The 18949-nt window shown below is 45.0% G+C and overlaps 1 protein-coding gene across 3 annotated transcripts in view; it reads right to left on the bottom strand.

Moving 5' to 3' along the window:
• LOC132819848 (acetyl-coenzyme A synthetase 2-like, mitochondrial) overlaps positions 1-7372 on the bottom strand; it is a 78088-nt gene extending 70716 nt beyond the window's left edge. For 2 of the 3 annotated variants that reach the window (XM_060831725.1, XM_060831726.1), the window contains exon 1: positions 6837-7371. In XM_060831725.1, the coding sequence (XP_060687708.1) occupies positions 6837-7215 (379 nt within the window). In that variant the 5' untranslated portion in view covers positions 7216-7371. Of the gene's footprint in view, positions 1-6836 lie in introns of all 3 variants that reach the window. The other variant, XM_060831728.1, reaches the window with a different exon arrangement.
• Between the last annotated feature and the right edge of the window lie 11577 nt (positions 7373-18949).

Raw genomic sequence — 18949 nt, 5'->3', positions numbered from 1 at the left:
GGAATGTCCCAAGTGGGAAACTGATCCACTTGTGGCAGGAAATCAGTTAGGCTTATTTAGCAAATTGACATAAATTAACCCTGAGCCCATCACAATTTAGGGATTAAGTTAAAGTTGCATGGGCTTACCCAAGATTCCTGAAAAATGTCCATCTAACTGTTTGGGTTCCCAACAGCCAGCTAGGGTGGTCTCTTATTGTCAACACTCCAATCAAGGGATATGGCATCAGGAATGGTAGGTCCTCTAATCTTTTTGGGTGACATGATGACTCAGTGGTTAGCATTGCTGCCTCACTGCGCCACGGACCCGGGTTCATTTCCCACTTTAGGCGACTGTCTGAGTGGAGATAGCACTTTCTCCCTGTGTCTGTATGGGTTACCGCTGGGTGCTCCTGTTTTCTCCCACAATTCAAAAGATGTGCAGGTCAGGTGAATTGGCCATGCTAAACTACCCATCATGTTAGGTGTATTAGTCAGGGTAAGTGGGTTAATCTTCAGAGAATCGGTATGGACTTGTTGGGCCAAAGGGCCTGTTTCCTATATGTAGGTAATCTAATAAAAAGAAAATTGTCCAGTGACCCCCTCCCTAGGATGGTCAACATACACCCACCCACTGAAGTCTAGTGATCTCATGGCAGTCCCTGGTGAAGTCCCTGCAACACTACTAGCAGCATCCATATGCAAGGTGACACTGCCAGCAATGCAGAGCTGCCAGTCTTTGATTGGCCAGCAGCTCTCAAAAGTTGAAATTCTGCTGCCAGAATTTTAAATCCTGGGGAAGGCCTGATGCTGGCCAATTAAATGCCCGACAAGCAATTAGGTTGGTTAGGCCTTCCCCATTGAAGCAACATGCGTTACCCACAAGTTCTCTATGTAAGGAACATTAAATCCTGCCGAACGTTAGAATTAGTGAGGGGCTAGAAGTAGGCAGACTTGATGGTAGAGAGAAAATGGGCTATTTTCTGTCTTAGCTTGTAATTATCAGTATTTCAAAGTTTATTTTGTAACGTTAGCTATAGATGAAGAACTATCAATGGGAGGAAAGCTATAATGAATAAATTATAAATATATTTTAAATTAAATCTCTTTTGAATGTACAGTTTAAGTATTTGGAAAAACTTGTTCCTTTGTTCAGAATTAGTCATGTTTTATATCGCTCAGCTGTGCCTAAACGACTTGCATAACCTATGATCTAATTACACTGCTGCAACCTCCTCCACTCTACCCACGTTCTGTTCATGATTGTACAGTTGTGTGCTAAACACTTGACTATAATCCAGAAAGAAAATATGCTTTATTTATGATGACAAACTTTGAACAAATGTGATTTGGCAGTGATCCATGGAATACTTCAATAAATATCACTGGAAAGAAAAGGCAGTAACTGCCCATTTCAGGAATGAGTTATATTCTAAGTGGTATAGTGGCACTACAGTGTAAAGTAATAGTTAAACCTAAAATCGTCTCACATTCAAGTTAGTGATTTCTTTGCCAAAGCAGTTCTATCTTGTATTAGTCAGCTGCTGTCAAGCTGGTTTTGCCTTGTAGTCTGACTACCTGGATTAATCAATATAATCTGATTCTTCAGTTGTACAAAGCAATGGCCACACTCCATCAGGATTACTGCATTCAGATTTGTGTATGACACTCAGAAAGGATACACTTAGCCTTGGTTGGAGGACCATATATTCACCAGAATGATACCAGTTTTAAAGGGTTGGATTATGACAGCAGGTTGCATAAACTCAGTTTGTATTCCCTCAGATTTAGCAGATGTTTAAAATGATTAAAGAGTTTAATAGGATAGGTATGGAGAAACTGTTCCCTTTGCTAGGGTAGTCCTGAACATTATCTTAAAGTTCAAGTTAGGTAATGGAGAAGTGAAATCAGGAACAGTTTTTCGCACACAGTGTAAGATTAAAGTTTACATTTGGTTTGAAAGGGAGAAGAGTGGATTTGAGACAAGTATTTTTAACTTAAATAAGGGCAACTATGTGGGCATGAAAGCAGACAGAGCTGAAATGAACTGAATACCCTGTACTAAACTAAGGATAAATTAATAGAAAAGCAGTAGCAGACCTTTAAGGGAATATTTTAGAATACTTAGAATAAATATCTTCCTACTATTAAGAAAAAGTCTAGGCAAGGATCCATCATTCATGGTGAAATAAAGAAATTAAGATAACTATAAAACATGAAAAGCATACAATTGTGCAAAGGTGAGTGGCAATTTAGATGACTGGACAGAATATAGAAATCAACAGAGAATTTCTAAAAAGTTAATCAGGAGAAAGAATTTTAGAGTATAAGAGAGCACTAGCTAGAAATATAAAAAATGGATTGCATGAGTTTCTATTGCTAATTAAAAAGACTGAGAGTAAGTAAAGTGAATGTTGGATCTCTAGTCAGCAAGGATGGGGAGAAGTAGATAATTATAAGTGGCAGATGAAACATGAAAATATTTGCTTCATTCTCCACTCTAAATGAAACAAAAATATTCAGCCAATAGCTAAAAATCGGGAGGTATAAGGAGAAAGGAACTTAGTGAAATTACAATCACTAGAGAGATGTTATGAGCAAATTGAGGGGGCTGCAGGTTGACAAGTCTCTGGCTCCTGATGGATTTAATCCTCAGGTCTTAAGAGAGGTGACTAGTAAAATTGATGTTTTAATGTTAATTTTCCAAAGTTTGCTAGACTCTGAAAAGGTTCTACCAGATTGGAAAGTAGCGAATATAATTGCTCAATGTAAGAAGGGACACAGGCAGAAGACAGGAAGCTATCAGTTAGTTAGTTTGATGTGTATCATGAGAAGGTTTTAGTATTGCTGTTCAATAATTTTATACCTGGTACTCAGAAAACCAAAAGGTAATAGGGAAGGGTCAGCATGGTTTGGTGAATGGAAATCATGTTTACTGGAATTCTTTGAAGGAATAATACTTGCTGTGTACAAATAAAAGCCTGCAGATGATTTCACAAGGTATCATGTTCATAGTTATTGGTGAAAATTAGGAGCTCATGGTGTGTGGATAACAAATTAACATGGATACAAGATTGGCTGACTGGCAGGCAAGAGCAAGTATGCATAAGTATGTTGTTTCTGATTGGCCAGATGTGATGCACTAGGTCTGTGCTGGGGCCTCACCTTTTCACAATTTATCTCAATGACACAGTGTGGGGAGTGAAGACACCATAGTTAAATTTGCAAGGAACTCAAAGATAGGTATAAAAGGAAATATGTTGTAAAGAAGATATAAGAAGGTTGCAAACATTTATAGATGTATTGAGTGGGAAATAAATCCAGCATATGGAGTATTCTAGGGGAAAATGTGAATTTGTTCACCATGACAGGGTAAATAAAAATGCAGAGCATTATTTAAATGGAGAATGACTGCAGAATTCCAAATTGCAGAAGGTTCTAGTTACCATAGTGCACAAAGCACAAAAGGAAGTGAACATAAATAAAGGTGTTATGCTTTAATTACACGAAGCATTGGGGAGACCACATTTTGATATCTGTATGTAGGGTTCAGTCTGCTTATTGAGGAAGGATGTAAATGTGTTGCAGGCAATTCAGAGAAGATTTTCTAGACTGTTACCTGGAACGAGAAAATTGTCTTATGAGAAAGATTGGATTGGCTGGGTTTGCAATAGTCTTGTTGAAAAATGGTGCACATTCAAGAGTGTGAGTGGCCTGCTTATTCTCCTAATTCATTTGTTCATGCAATGGAAATTTTAAACATTTTCCTGGAAAAGTTGTGAGGATGTTAGGACAATTTAAATTTTCAAAACTGAGCTTAATAGATGTTCTTAGATAAAACATCACTAATCACAAAGGAAGGTAGAATTTGGATCAATCTGTTTTCCACAGTGTTAACTGAGTTATGAAGGTTCGTCTTTTAGCACAATGGTGTATTTTTCACTGTGTCATTACACATACATACACAACTACAGCTGATTTGGCAAAAATATCAGCAGTAATGCTGGGCCTCCTTTGGGTGCAAAGGCAGTGTGGGGGTATTATAGAGAAAAACAGGAAAGTTAGAGAGTCTCCTCACAATTAAAAATATAAAGATTTACTTAGGGAGAAAAAAAGGAAAAAGAACAACGGTTGGTCTGTCCCCCAGTTTTGATGGTTTGCATTGCCCATAATGGGCTTTGTTTGTAAATATTTAATTGGCTACACAGGTGGTGGTTGAAAAAAATGACATATGTCAAAAACTGATCACAATTCACATGGATAAATAGTTTCACAGGTGCTTCAGCAGAAAATGCCCAAAATTACACCATTTAAGGTATTTTTCTCTGGGGACTTGAGAACATGAGGAGTAGCGCTCCTCAGGGCTCACACATATAAATAAGGGCTGCTGCCACCCTGGGCACCACCCTCTACTCTATGATCACCATCATTCCCTGACTCTGACCTAATACTTGTCCAGTGTTGACCTACCCATCACTGCATTAACTAATCGGTGAAAAGCTGCAACTAGATGGCCATTTGTTGAAGGGACCTAGGAGTGCAGGTTCATAGTTCTTTGAAATTGGCATTGCATGTAGACAGGGTGGTGAAGAAGGCATTTAGCAAACTTGCCTTCTTTGGTCAAAGCATTGAGTACAGGAGTTTGGATGTCATGTTGTATCTGTACAAGTGAGGCCACTTTTAGAATATTGCATACAATTCTGGTCACCCTCCTATAGAAAAGGTGTTGTTAAACTAGAAAGGGTGCAGAAAAAATCACAAGGTTGTTGCCAGGACTGGAGCTTGTGAGTTATAAAGCGAGCCTGAATATGCTGGGGCTATTTTCCCTTAAGTATTGGCGGCTGAGGGGTGACCTTATAGAGGTTGATAACCTCATGAGGGGCATGGAATAAGGTAAATAGCCAAAGTATTTTTTCAAGGTTAGGGGAGGCCAAAACTAAAGGATGAGAGGGGAAAGATTTAAAAGGGGTAACTTTTTCACACAGAGGCTTGTGCACGTATTGAATGAGCTACCAGAGGAAGTGGTAGGATCAGGGACAATTACAGCATTTAAAAGACATTTGGACAGATATATGAATACAAAAGAGGAATATGGGCCAAATGTAGACAAATGGGAGTGATTCAATTTGGGATATCTGGTCAGCGTAGACCAGTTGGAATGTTTCCATGCTGTATGAGTCCATGATTCTGCTGATGTGAACTAGTGGCACACTAATGAAGCCGAGCCTGAGAAATGGAACAGGCCTCACTGAAAGGACATCCCTTGCCAGTTAGTACTGAACACAACTGAATGCTGGCGTGTCTTTGCAGCGCATTTTATTTTTTGTCATCGGTCATGATCGTAGTTGGACAAATTAATACAATGTTAAAGTGAAAAGCATACAAATCCTGGGCTTTCTCAGTAGAGACACTGGTGTAACTTAAAACCCAGAGTGCTCTCAACAGGAGAAGGGGATTGTTAAAAATTTCAAAAATATGAAACTTAAGACTCACCCACTCACTTAAAAATTTCCATTTTTAGGAGAAGCGATTTGAGAAGGTGAGGCACGTCCAGTCATTTAAATGTGCCTCAAATTTAAGCAAAGGTTTGTTGTTAGTATCCAGGGCTCGAATGCCAGGAGCTGCAGGAAGGTGAGAAGGACTGCATTCACTAGATAAGTATCTTTACAGTCTTGCTTGCAGGGAGGGGGAGAAAAAAAGTGCTATCTATCCTCAACCTCTCAAGCATACCTACAATAGTTCCCTCCCCCAGTTGATCATTGCTTTCTACTCACAATCCATCTGCAAAGTCCTATCCGGCAGGCACCGCTATCTTAGCATGTCCCACCCACTCCCACCCCCAAATGACATGACCTGTATTTGTCAACAAGCATGTTCCGGAAGAAAGCCGATAAAAAATATCCACCGCCTGGAAATAAACAATATTTCTATATTTCCTCCACTTGCTCTACAATTGATACTTTTTCAATTGTTGGTTAACGTGTGTTCGTCTTAGTTTAATTGAGTCAGTTTTGGGGACTAAATTGGGCGTTAATTCAAAGTTTTATAATGGAAACGTAAAGATAAATGCTCTGCAATATAAGTGTTGCAATAATACTTTCAATGGAACCAATTATTATGAAACTGTATGTGGTACAGTTGCTGCTCAAGATCTAAATAAATTAAAGTTGTCAAGTATTTTTTGTTGAAAGCTGCACTGCTGTAGAGGCTCGGTTTAAATTTCACAGTGATCTAATTTGCCTGCCACGTTTCCAATATTACAACAATGACCTCCCTGCAACTGTGCTTTCAGGGTAGAACATTTCAGAGTCTTGATATCGTGGAAGGTGCTAACTGTAAAGCCTTCTTACCGGTCGTCATTTTAACTACCAGGCTGACTGAACTTAAAGTTCTGTGGTAAAAGGTTTACTGTTTCAACGTTGTAAACTAAACAATGATAACAACAGGTTTGATTTAAAAATATAACGAACCAAGTCGACATCTCTTAGCAAACAGAGAAGTCTGCAAGTTCAGTTTCATTTTCATTGTCATGATTCCCATATTTAGTTTACAAAATATTTCTATTTCCTGCATCAACAAGGACTTACTTTGCTTTACTCAGACACAAGATTCACAGATCAGTATTTTGTTCATAACTTTCATCATTGCGATCGCCATTTTTGGCGGAAAATTTCGTAAAAGAACGATATTAATGACAGAAATTCAATAATTTTTGATAAACCAATCTTTATTTGGGATAGAGACTGTCGCTCTGGGCTTGTTTTTGTCCACTCCTTTTCAGGTGTTTATCAGAATCTGAAATGTGCAAGAAAGTACAGACCACACTTTTTCTTTAAAAAGTGGTTGTTTTGCTTTTACCTGACACGTTGAGTTGTCCTCCCAGGAACCAGGCGATCGAGCCTTTGCTAAAATCACAATCGTGAACCCGCTGAAAGAGCCGGTTCCACAAGAGTCTCTCCTTGGCCAGAGTCCCCCAGAAGGTTTCGGGATCTCTGATGGCGAAGTCCAACAGGTCGGCGTAAGATTTTACCCCAGGGAAAGAACTGGACTCCGGCAGGAATGAGCTGATGTTCGGGGCTGGGGAAGTAGTGTGAAACGTCCGGATCTTGTTCGGGTCTAAGCCCTGGGAAGAACCCTTCATCCTGGCTGCGGTCCTCTCGTTGACACTTGCAGAGGGTCGCGGGCAACGACTGAAAGCAATCCGGAGTAAGCGGCTACCCCCCATGATCGCTGCCATGTCCCGGTCTCTTGTTTACAGAGTTTACCGGAACGCTCTCCGTTGGCTCGGAGGTAATGTGCAAGTCAGCGCTGGGCGAAGATCCCTGGGCAAGATTCCTTGTGAAGTGACGCTGCCTTCCACCCAGTCTGGGTCAGAGTCCTGCCCAAAAGAGGAAGCTGTGCAGCATGAAGACAGTTCAGCTGAAAGAGGCCCCCTCGAGGTAAGGAGCGCGAGAGATCTGCAAGACATGCTGCAGAAAGAAGCATGAGGTGAGGGAAGTTCAAATGCATGCATTATCCACACGCCTGAAGTCACAAGAGCAAGCTGACATCACAAAGCCACTTTGTTTCAGGGGAGGAGATGGCCCATTGATATTATCACTAATTATCAATCCACCACCCAGGGAATGTGCTGGGGGCCATGCAACCGATGCCCACTCTTGGGATAACCTATCTGGTTTACCAGTGTTCCTCAAGGAAGGAAATCTTCCTGTTATGGCCTACATGTGACTCCTGACGCACAACAATGTGGCTGACTATCAATTGCCCTGGGAAATGGGTGAGCAAGCCATTCAGTCGTATCAACTGCTCCGAAGTCTCAACAAAGAAATGAAACTGGACGGATCACCTGGCATCAACCTAGGAAGTGACAATAGCACAAACAGTCCTGCAAAGGTCCACCTTACTAACATCAGTTGACTGGTTTGCAATGTAGGAGAAAATGAGGACCGCAGATGCTGGAGATCAGAGTTGAAAAGTGTGGCGCTGGGAAAGCACAACAGGTCAGGCAGCATCTGAGGAGCAGGAGAATCAATGTTTCAATATAGAGTGATGCCAACACGTGGGTTAAATTCCCGCACCGGCTGAGGTTACCATGAAGGATTCTACTCCTCAATCTCTGTCCTCTCCTGAGGCATGGTGATCCTCAGGTTAAACCACTACCAGTCATCTCTGCCAAGTGAGAGAGCAACCCTCTGGTCTAGTAGGGCTATAGCATTAACTTTACCATTACCTTTTCACTAACATCTGGGGAGTGCCAAAACTGGGAGTGCTGTTTCACAGACTAGTCAAGCAACATCCTGACACAGTCAAATTCTTGCAATTATACCTTATAGACAATGTCTCTGACACCACCATCACCATCCCTGGATATGTTCTGTCCCACCGGCAAGACAGACTCAGCAAAGATAGTGGCACAATTGTTTACAATCAGAAAGGAGCTGGCCTAGGAGCTGTTAACATAGACTCTGGACGCAATGAAGTCTCATGGCATCAGATCAAACATGGGTAAGGAAACCTTCTACTGATTACATCATTCTACCTGCCTCAGGTGTAGGATAGTAAGGATAAGAGTGACCATCATGGGGTCCTCCTGAGATGAAGTCCTGCATTCAAATTGAGAATACTTTTCATTGTGTTATGTGGCACTACCAACATTTGGATAGATCTAGTAACTCAGGACTGGACATCAACGTGGCGCTGTGGCCCATCAACAGCACAATCATACTCCAACACAACCTGCAACCTCACGGCCTGGCATTTCCCAAACTTTACCATTGACATCAAACCAGGGCATCAACCCTGGCTCAATGAAAAGTGCAGGAGATCATGCCAAGAGCAGCACCAGGCATGCCTACAGATGAGGCAAACAGGGCTACTTGCTTACGAAAATGCACAAGCAGCATGTAATAAATAGAGCTAAGTGATCCCATAGTCAACAGATCAAACATAAGCTCTGCAATCCTGCCACATCTTGTCATGAATGGTAGTGAACAATTAAACAACTCACTGGAGGAGGAGACTCCACAAATCTTTAATGATGGAAGAAGTCAAAGCATCAGTATAAAGCCCCCAAGTTAATCTCCGCCCCCACTTTAATCTCCGCCTCCATGTCAATCTCCGCCCCCCATGACTAACTCCGTTCCCATGACTAACTCCGTTCCCATGACTAACCCCGCCCCCACTCCCAGCTCCAGCCCCACACCAGGTCCTAGCTCCCAGTCCTGCCGTATTTTCACCATCCCTCCAGACCTCCCCCTCTCTGAGATGAACAATCAGTCCACAGCATAGGCCTCACTTTCATCCCCCTAAGCTCCCGGATCAATGAGTTCGACCCGCGGCTAAACATCGAGCCTTTCTTCCGCCACCTTCACTTTCGCGCCTACTTCTTCAACCAGGACTCTCCTCAACCCTCTGACGACCCCTTCTCCCGCCTCCAACACAGCCCATCCACCTGGACACCCCGTGCTGCCTCTTACCCGCCCTCGATCCCTTCATATCCAACTGCCGCCGCGACATTGACTGCCTCAACCACCCCTCTCACCCACTCCAACCTCTCACCCTCATAACACGCAGGCCTCCACTCCCTCCGCTCCAACCCCAACCTCACCATCAAACCGGCAGACAAGGGAGGAGCAGTGGTAGTTTGGCGCACCGATCTTTACAACGCTGAAGCTAGACCCAACTCGCGGACACCTCTTCCTGCTGCCCCCTTGACCGTGACCCCACCTCCCACCACCAAACCATCATCTCCCAGACCATCCATAACCTCATCACCTCAGGGGATCTCCCATCTACCGCCTCCAACCTCATTGTCCCACAACCCCACACTGCCCATTTCTACCTCCTGCCCAAAATGCACAAACCCGACTACCCCGGCCGACCCATTGTCTCAGCCTGCTCCTGCCCCACCAAACTCATCTCTGCATACCTCGACACTGTCCTGTCCCCCTTAGTCCAAGAACTCCCCACCTACGTTCGGGACACCACCCACGCCCTCCACCTTCTGCATGATTTTCACTTCCCCGGCCCCCAACGCCTTATCTTCACGATGGACATCCAGTCCCTATACACTTCCATCCGCCATCACGAAGGCCTCTAAGCCCTCCACTTCTTCATCTCCCGCCGACCCAACCAATACCCTTCAACTGACACCCTCCTTCGACTGACTGATCTGGTCCTCATTCTCAACAACTTCTCCTTCAAATCCTCCCACTTCCTCCAAACCAAAGGAGTAGCCATGGGCACCTGCATGGGCCCCAGCTATGCCTGCCTCTTCGTCAAATATGTGGAACAGTTCATCTTCCACAGCTACACTGGCACCACCCCCCACCTTTTCCTCCGCTACATTGATGAGTGTATTGGCGCTGCCTCGTGCTCCCACGAGGAGGTTGAACAGTTCATCCACTTTACTAACACCTTCCACCCTGACCTCAAATTTACCTGGACCGTCTCAGACTTTTCCCTCCCCTTCCTAGACCTCTCCATTTCTATCTCGGCCAACTGACTCAACACAGACATTTACTACAAACCGACTGACTTCCACAGCTACCTAGATTACACGTCCTCCCAGCCTGCCCCCTGTAAAAATGCCATCCCATATTCCCAATTCCTTTGCCTCCACCACATCTGCTCCCAGGAGGACCAATTCTACTACCGAACAGACCAAATGGCCGACTTCTTCAAAGACCGCAATTTCCCCTCTAATGTGGTCGATGATGCTCTCCACCGCATCTCCTCCACTTCCTGCACCTCCGCCCTTGAACCCAGCCCCTCCAATCGCCACCAGGACAGAATCCCACTGGTCCTCACCTTTCACCCCACCAATCTCCGGATACATCGTATTGTCCTCCGTCACCTCCAAACAGACCCCACCACCAGGGATATATTTCCCTCCCCACCCCATCAGCATTCTGGAGAGACCACTCCCTCCGTGACTCTCTCGTCAGGTCCACCCACCCCCCACCAACCCAATCTCCATTCCCGGCACCTTCCCCTGCAACCGCAAGAAGTACAAAACTTGCGCCCACACCTCCTCCCTCACCTCCCTCCAAGGCCTCAATGGATCCTTCCATATCCGTCGCAAATTCACCTGCACCTGCACACACATCATTTACTGTATCCGCTGCACCTGATGTGGTCACCTCTACATTGGAGAGACAGGCCACCTACTTGCGGAACGTTTCAGGGAACACCTCTGGGACACCTGCACCAAACAACCCAATCGCCCCGTGGCTGAACACTTTAACCCCCCTCCCACTCCAGGAAGAACATGCAGGTCCTTGGCCTCCTCCATCGCCAGACCCTGGCCACACGACGCCTGGAGGAAGAGCACCTCATCTTCCGCCTAGGAACCCTCCAATCACACGGGATGAATGTAGATTTCTCCAGCTTCCTCTTATCCCCTCCCCTCCACCTTATCTCAGTCCCAACCCCCGGATTCAGCACCACCCTCTTGACCTGCAATCTTCTTCCCGACCTCTCCGCCCCCACCCCCTCTCCGGCCTATCACCCTCACTCTCACCTCCTTCCACCTATCGTATTCCCAGCACTCCTCCCCCAAATTCCCCCCCCCCCCCCCCACCTTTTATCTCAGCCCGCTTGGCACACCTGCCTCATTCCTGAAGAAGGGCTTATGCCCAAAACGTCAATTCTCCTGCTCCTCGGATGCTGCCTGGGCTGCTGCGCTTTTCCAGCACCACACTTTTCAAACCTAGGACATTACCCTGAGGAACTCCTGCAGAGAGGAACTCCTGTGTCTTATCAGCAAGGAATTTTCCCAATTTCCATTGACTCCAGTTTTATGAGGGCTCCTTGAAGCCACATTCTGTTAAATATGACTTTGATGTCAAGTGCTATCACTTTCACCTCTGGAATTCTATTTTTTGTTTATGTTTAAATTAATACTCTAATGAGGTCAGGGGCTGAATGGCCCTGGCAGAATGTCCTAGGCCCAACTATCTTCAGCTACTTCAACAATGACCTTTCCCACATCAAAACTGGGGAGATTTGCTGATGTTTGCACAATGTGCAGTACTGTTTGTGACTCCTTGAATACTGATGCATTCCATATCCAAATGCATGGGACCTGGTCAATATTCAGGCTTGGGCTGAAAAGTGGCAAGTAACATTTCTAGGCAAAAGTGAGCACTGCAGATGCTGGAGATCAGAGTCGAAAGTGTGGTGCTGGAAAAGCACAGCAGGTCAGCCAACATCCAAGGACCAGAAGAATGAACGTTTCAGGCAAATGCCCTTCATTAGGAATGAGGCTTGTGGGTCAGGGCTCAAACATAAATGGGAGAGGGTGGGATTTGGGAGAAGGTAGCTCAGAAAGCAATAGGTGAATGAAAGTGAGGGAGAAGGTGATAGGTCAGAGTGGGGAGTGATGGACGGGCTCGGAGGGTGGTGCCGAATTGGACACTTGGGACTGCGATAATGTGGAGAGAGGAGAAATGAGGAAGCTTTTGAAATCCACGTTTATCCCGTGTGGTTGCAGGGTTCCAAGGTGGAATATGAGGCGTTCCTCCTCCAGGTATCGGGTGGGAACGGTTTGGTGGTGGAGGACGCCCAGGACCTGCATATCATTGGTGGAGTGGGAGGGAGTCCCAGAGATGTTCTCTGAAATGATCCACAAAAAGGCTTCCGTGTAGTTTAAAAGAACTTCAGGCAACTCCATGTCAACAGCATCACTTCAGAATATAAGCAATATGTGGGTAGGACTTTTGCTGTTTTGTCATACTTTGCTTTAATCAAAAACATTGGGTATATTTTGTTGTTAGCACTCTTTACGTTACTAATATCCAGGCTAAATCCAAGGCACCATGAAAAGTGGGGAAAAAAGCATAACAATTTACATTCTCATAGAGCACACTGATACTCCTGAAAATGTCTGCATTCTCACAGTCCACACTGACCCCCCTGAAACTGTCCCTGTTCTCACATTCCATGTTGACACCCCTGAAATTATCCGCATTCTAACTTTCCTCAATGGCACTCCTCACTGTCCACACTGACATCCCTGAAACTGACCCATTCTCACTGTCCACAGTGACAACCCGAGATGGTCCCCATTCCCACTGTCCACACTGACACACCTGAGACTGTCCCCATTCTCACTGACCACACTGACACCGCTGCGTCTGTTCCCATTCTCACTGTCCACAGTGACAACCTGAGACTGTCCCCATTCTCACTGTCCACACTGACACCGCTGAAACTATCCCCATTCCCACTGTCCACACTGACACCGCTGAAACTATCCCCATTCCCACTGTCCACACTGACTCCACTGAAACTGTCCCATTCTGACTGTCCACACTGACACCGCTGAAGCTATCCCCGTTCCCACTGTCCACACTGACATCCCTGAGTCTGTCCACATTCCCATTTTCCACACTGACACTCCTGAAATTATCCCCATCCCCACTGTTCACACTGACACACCTGAGACTGTCCCCATTCTCATATCCACACTGACACCACTGAAATTATCCTCATTCCCACTGTCCACACTGACACCCCTGAAACTGTCCCCATTCCCACTGTCCACACTGACACCCCTGAAACTGTCCCCATTCCCACTTTCCACACTGACACCCCTGAAACTGTCCCCATTCCCACTTTCCACACTGACACCCCTGAAACTATCCCCATTCCCACTGTCCACACTGAGATCCCTGAAACTGTACCCATTCCCACTGTCTGCACTGACATCCCTGAGACTGACCCCTTCCCACTGTCACACTGACACCCCTGAAACTGTCCCCATTCTCACTGTCCACACTGACACCCCTGAAACTGTACCCATTCCCACTGTCTGCACTGACATCCCTGAGACTGACCCCTTCCCACTGTCACACTGTCACCCCTGAAACTGCACCCATTCCCACTGTCCACACTGACACCCCTGAAATTGTTACCATTCCCACTGTCCACAGTGACATCTCTGAAACTGGCCCCATTCCTACTGTATATTCCCACTATAATTCCTGAAGAAGGACTCATGCCCGAAACGTCGATTCTCCTGCTCCTTGGATGCTGCCTGACCTGCTGCACTTTTCCAGCAACACATTTTCAGCCCCATTACCACTGTTCACACAGTGACATCTCTGAAACTGTCCCCATTCCCACTGTCTACACTGATACCCCTGAAATTTTATTTCTCACTGTGCATACTGACACCCTGAAACTGTCCACATTCTCATTTTCCACACTGACACCCCTGAAACTGTCCCCGTTCTCACTGTCCACACTGACCCCTCTGAAAATGTCCCTGTTCTCACTGTCCACACTAACATTCCTGAAATTATTCTTTCTCACTGTGCATACTGACACTCTGAAACTGTCCACATTCTCACTTTCCGCACTGACACCCCTGATACTGTCCACATTCTCACTGCGCATACTGACACCCCTGATACTGTCCACATTCTCACTTTCCACACTGACACCCCTGTGACTGTGCACATTCTCACTTTCCACACTGACACCCCTGTGACTGTGCATATTCTCAGTTTCCACACTACTGTCACACAATCTATGCACAGTCCTCACTGTCATTAACCACAATGTATTGTTTGCACTTTACACTGTCCCCACATTTTTTGGAAAGGCCAGTGTTGGACTGGGATGGACAAAGTTAAAAAGCACGCAACACCAGGTTATTTTCCATCAACGTTATTCGGAATCACTAGCTTTCGAAGCACCTCTCCTTCATCAGATCATTGTGGAGCAGAATCCTAAGACACACACTTTATAGCAACAGGATTGCAGTGTCATGGAATGTAATATTAAATAAATTTAGCTTGAGTCTTTCATCTTTTAGAATGATCGTGTTAGTTTCAGTTCCTTCACATATAAATCCCAGAACATTTTTAAAGTTACATTCTCAAGCTAGCTTTTAACAATAGGTGCCATCTCAGCTCCGATAATGCATTGAAGGTGTGAACTTAAAGTCTGTCTGTGTTCCAATGTTAGGTCAGACTGATTCTTTCTAAAGTGGGATTTACAGAATCTTACATGGATTTATGTAATTTTTGAGCAAAATGAAATGTAATTCTGCAAGTACAAATTCGCCCCACAGACTTGCGTGTGTATGTGCGCGCGCATGCGTGTGCAGGGGAGACGAGTGAGTATGTGCGTGCGTGTGTGTGTCGGGGTGTACATGTCTGTGAGAGTGTGTGTATGTGTGTGAGTGTAATGGGGTATAAGCCTGTGAGAGAGTACGTATGTGGGTGAGACTGTAGGGTGTGTATGAGCGAGGGTATGATAGAGAGCTTGTGTATGAGAGAGTGTCTGCGTGGGTGTGTGGGTCTGTGTGTGTGCGCGCGTGTGTGTGAGATGTGTGTGTGTGTGTGTGTCATGCAGAAGGGTCACCTGTAGTGCAACATGAACCCAAGGTCCCAGTTCAGAGTTCCCGACGCACCCTTATCCCACGTACTACTCGCGTAGGCAACTTCTACTGACCTCCAAAAATACTCAAAGCCAACACACCAGGACATCCCATCGTATTAGGCAATGGAACCTCATGTCAGAACTTCTCTGGCTATGTCAAAGGCGTCATAAAGCCCATTGAACAGGGGATCCCTAATTTCTGTCATGACACTATAGATTTCTTACAGAAACTCAGCACCCATGGATCAGTCAAAACAGGAACATTTCTCGTCACAATGGACATTTCAGCATTCTAACAGCATCCCCCACAATGATGGCATCATGGCAACAGCCTCAGTACTCAATACCAATAACTGCCAGTCTCCGAGCACCATCCTATAACTCCTCATTTTCCTCAACTACAACATTTTCATCTTTGACAACTAGTTCTTCATCCAGACACACGGAACAGCCATTGGGACCAAATTTGCCCCCCAATATGCCAACATTTTCACGCACAGGCTCGAACAAGACTCCTTCTCTAAGCAGGAACCCCAACCAACACCAGACAGCAAGTACATTGATGACATTTTTTTCCTCTGGACCCATGGCAAGGAGTCACTGAAAAAACTACGCAGTGATATCAACAACTTTCATCCCACCATCAAACTCGCCATGGACTACTCTCTACTATCTGTCTCATTCTTGGATACATGTATCTCCATCAAGGATGGGCACCTCAGCACCTCACTCTACCACAAACCCACAGATTACCTCACAATGCTACACTTCTCTAGCTTCCACCCTAAACATTTTAAAACAGCCATCCCCTACAGACAAGCCCTCTGTATACACAGACTCTGTTCAGATGAGGAGGAATGTGATGGACACCTGAAGGTGCTCAAGGATGCCCGCATATGAACAGGGTACGATCTCAACTTCTGACGTGCCACAGTCAGAAACCATAATGACCTCCTCAGGACACAGATACAGGTCGTAACCGATAGGGTACCCTTTGTTGTCCAGTACTTCCCAGAGCAGAAAAACTACGCCATGTTATTCACCCTGTAACACATTATCGATGAGAATAAGCATCTTGCCATGACCTTCCCCATTCCTCCATTTCTCACCTTTAATCAACCACCAAATGTCAAATATATCATTGTTCACAGCAAACTGCCCACCTTTCAGGACAACACCTACAACCCTGTCATGGCAGATGCTCCAAGACGTATCAGATTGTCGTCCACCCATTACACGGCAACAAATGCAAACTGGCTGAGCAGAGGTTGATAGCCAAGTTCAATACCCATGGGGATGGCCTCAACCAGGACCTTGGGTTCATGTCACACCACAGGTGACCTCACTACACCACACACACACACTCACTCATTCGATCTCCCCTGCACACAGACACACAAACACACATATAACTCTGTGGGGTGAATTTGTACTTGCAGAACTACATTTTATTTTGCTGAAAACCTGCATACATTCTTGTAAGATTCTGTAAATTCCACTTTAGAAACAGAATCAGTCTGACCTAGCATTGGGACACAGACAAACTTTAACTTCACACCTTCAATGCATTGTCGGAGCTGAGACGGCACCTGTTGTTAAAAGCTAGCTTGAGAATGTAAACTTAAGAAAGTTCTGGGACTTACATATGAAGGAACCGAAACTAACATGATCATTCTCAAAGCTGAAAGACTCAAGCTAAATTTGTTTAATATTATATTCCATGACACTGCAATCCTGTTGTTATAAATTCTGTGTTGTATGATTCTGCTCCACAACCACCTGATGAAGAAGCAGCACGGCGAAAGCTAGTGCATCCAAATAAATCTGTTGGACTATATCCTGGTGTTATGTGATTTTTAACGCTGTTCACATTGATGTTGTCCACACACATACTCTACAACTGACACTGTCTTCAATACTCATACTGTCCGCAATTCTCTCTCCGCACTGTCTCTCTATGCTGACACTCCCCGTGCTGATGCTAACTACAAATTAGTTTTTGCACCTACACTGTCTACACTACAATGTTCACACTCACATTATCCATGTTGACACTGATTACACTCATACTGACCTTGTTCATGCTGACACACTGCAATGTTACTGTCCACATTAACCATGTCCACAACTTATACTTTCCACACTGATAATGCCCAAATTGACACTTTCCACAATCCTTGCACTACGTATGCTGGTACTGTTACCATCCATACTGACATGTCTATACCTGCCTTGCCTGCACTGATACTCTCCCCTTCTTACAGACCAGAAGTTTCACTGTCCACACTAATCTTGTCCATGCTGAAACTCTCCCACTGACCTGTTCATACTTATTCTGTCCACATTCACACCATTTATATTCATACTGTCTACAGTGACTGATGGCTAACCTATCCTCTTAACGAACCTAGAGTCATAGAGTCATAGAGATGTACAGCATGGAAACAGACCCTTCAGTCCAACCCGTCCATGCCAACCAGATATCCCAACCCAATCTAGTCCCCCCTGCCGGCACCCAGCCCATATCCCCCCAAACCCTTCCTATTCATATACCTATCCAAATACCTCTTAAATGTTGCAATTGTACCAGCCTCCACCACTTCCTCTGGCAGCTCATTCCATACAGTACCACCCTCTGTGTGAAAAGGTTGCTTCGTAGATCTCTTTCATATCTTTCCCCTCTCACCCTAAACCTATGCCCTCTAGTTCTGGACTCCCCGATCCCAGGGAAAAGACTTTGCCTATTTACCCTGTCCATGCCCCTCATAATTTTGTAAACCTCTATAAGGTCACCCCTCAGCCTCCAACACTCCAGAGAAAACAGCCCCAGCCTGTTCAGCCTCTCCCTATAGCTCAAATCCTCCAATCCTGGCAACATCCTTACAAATCTTTTCTGAACCCTTTCAAGTTTCACAACATCTTTCCGATAGGAAGGAGATCAGAATTGCATGCAATATTCCAACAGTGGCCTAACCAATGCCCTGTACAGCCGCAACATGACTTCCCAACTCCTGTACTCAGTACTCTCTTGACCAATAAAAGAAAGCATACCAAACGCCTTCTTCACTATCCTATCTACCTGCGACTCCATTTTCAAGGAGCTATGAACCTGCACTCCAAAGTCTCTTTGTTCAGCAACACTCCCTAGGACCTTACCATTAAGTATATAAGTCCTGCTAAGATTTGCTTTCCCAAAATGCAACACCTCACATTTATCTGAATTAAACTCCATCTGCCACTTCTCAGCCCATTGGCCTATAAGGTCAAGATCCTGTTGTAATCTGAGGTAACCCTCTTCACTGTCCACTACACCTCCAATTTTGGTGTAATCTGCAAACTTACTAACTGTACCTCTAATGCTTGCATCCAAATCATTTATGTAAATGACAAAAAGTAGAGGACCCATCATTGATCTTTGTGGCACTCCATTGGTCACAGGCCTCCAGTCTGAAAAACAACCCACCACCACCACCTTTGAGTGGTCTTCTACCTTTGAGCCAGTTCTGCATCCAAAGTTGTTCCCTGACTCATCCACTCCATCACTTTTCCCTTCTGATCTTGTGTTCATGTTCAAGGTCCAG

This window comes from Hemiscyllium ocellatum, chromosome 10 (assembly GCF_020745735.1).
Source record: "Hemiscyllium ocellatum isolate sHemOce1 chromosome 10, sHemOce1.pat.X.cur, whole genome shotgun sequence".
NCBI classification, from domain to species: domain Eukaryota; kingdom Metazoa; phylum Chordata; class Chondrichthyes; order Orectolobiformes; family Hemiscylliidae; genus Hemiscyllium; species Hemiscyllium ocellatum.
Note: the sequence above shows the minus strand (reverse complement) of the source record. Positions and strands in the feature narration are given on the sequence as shown.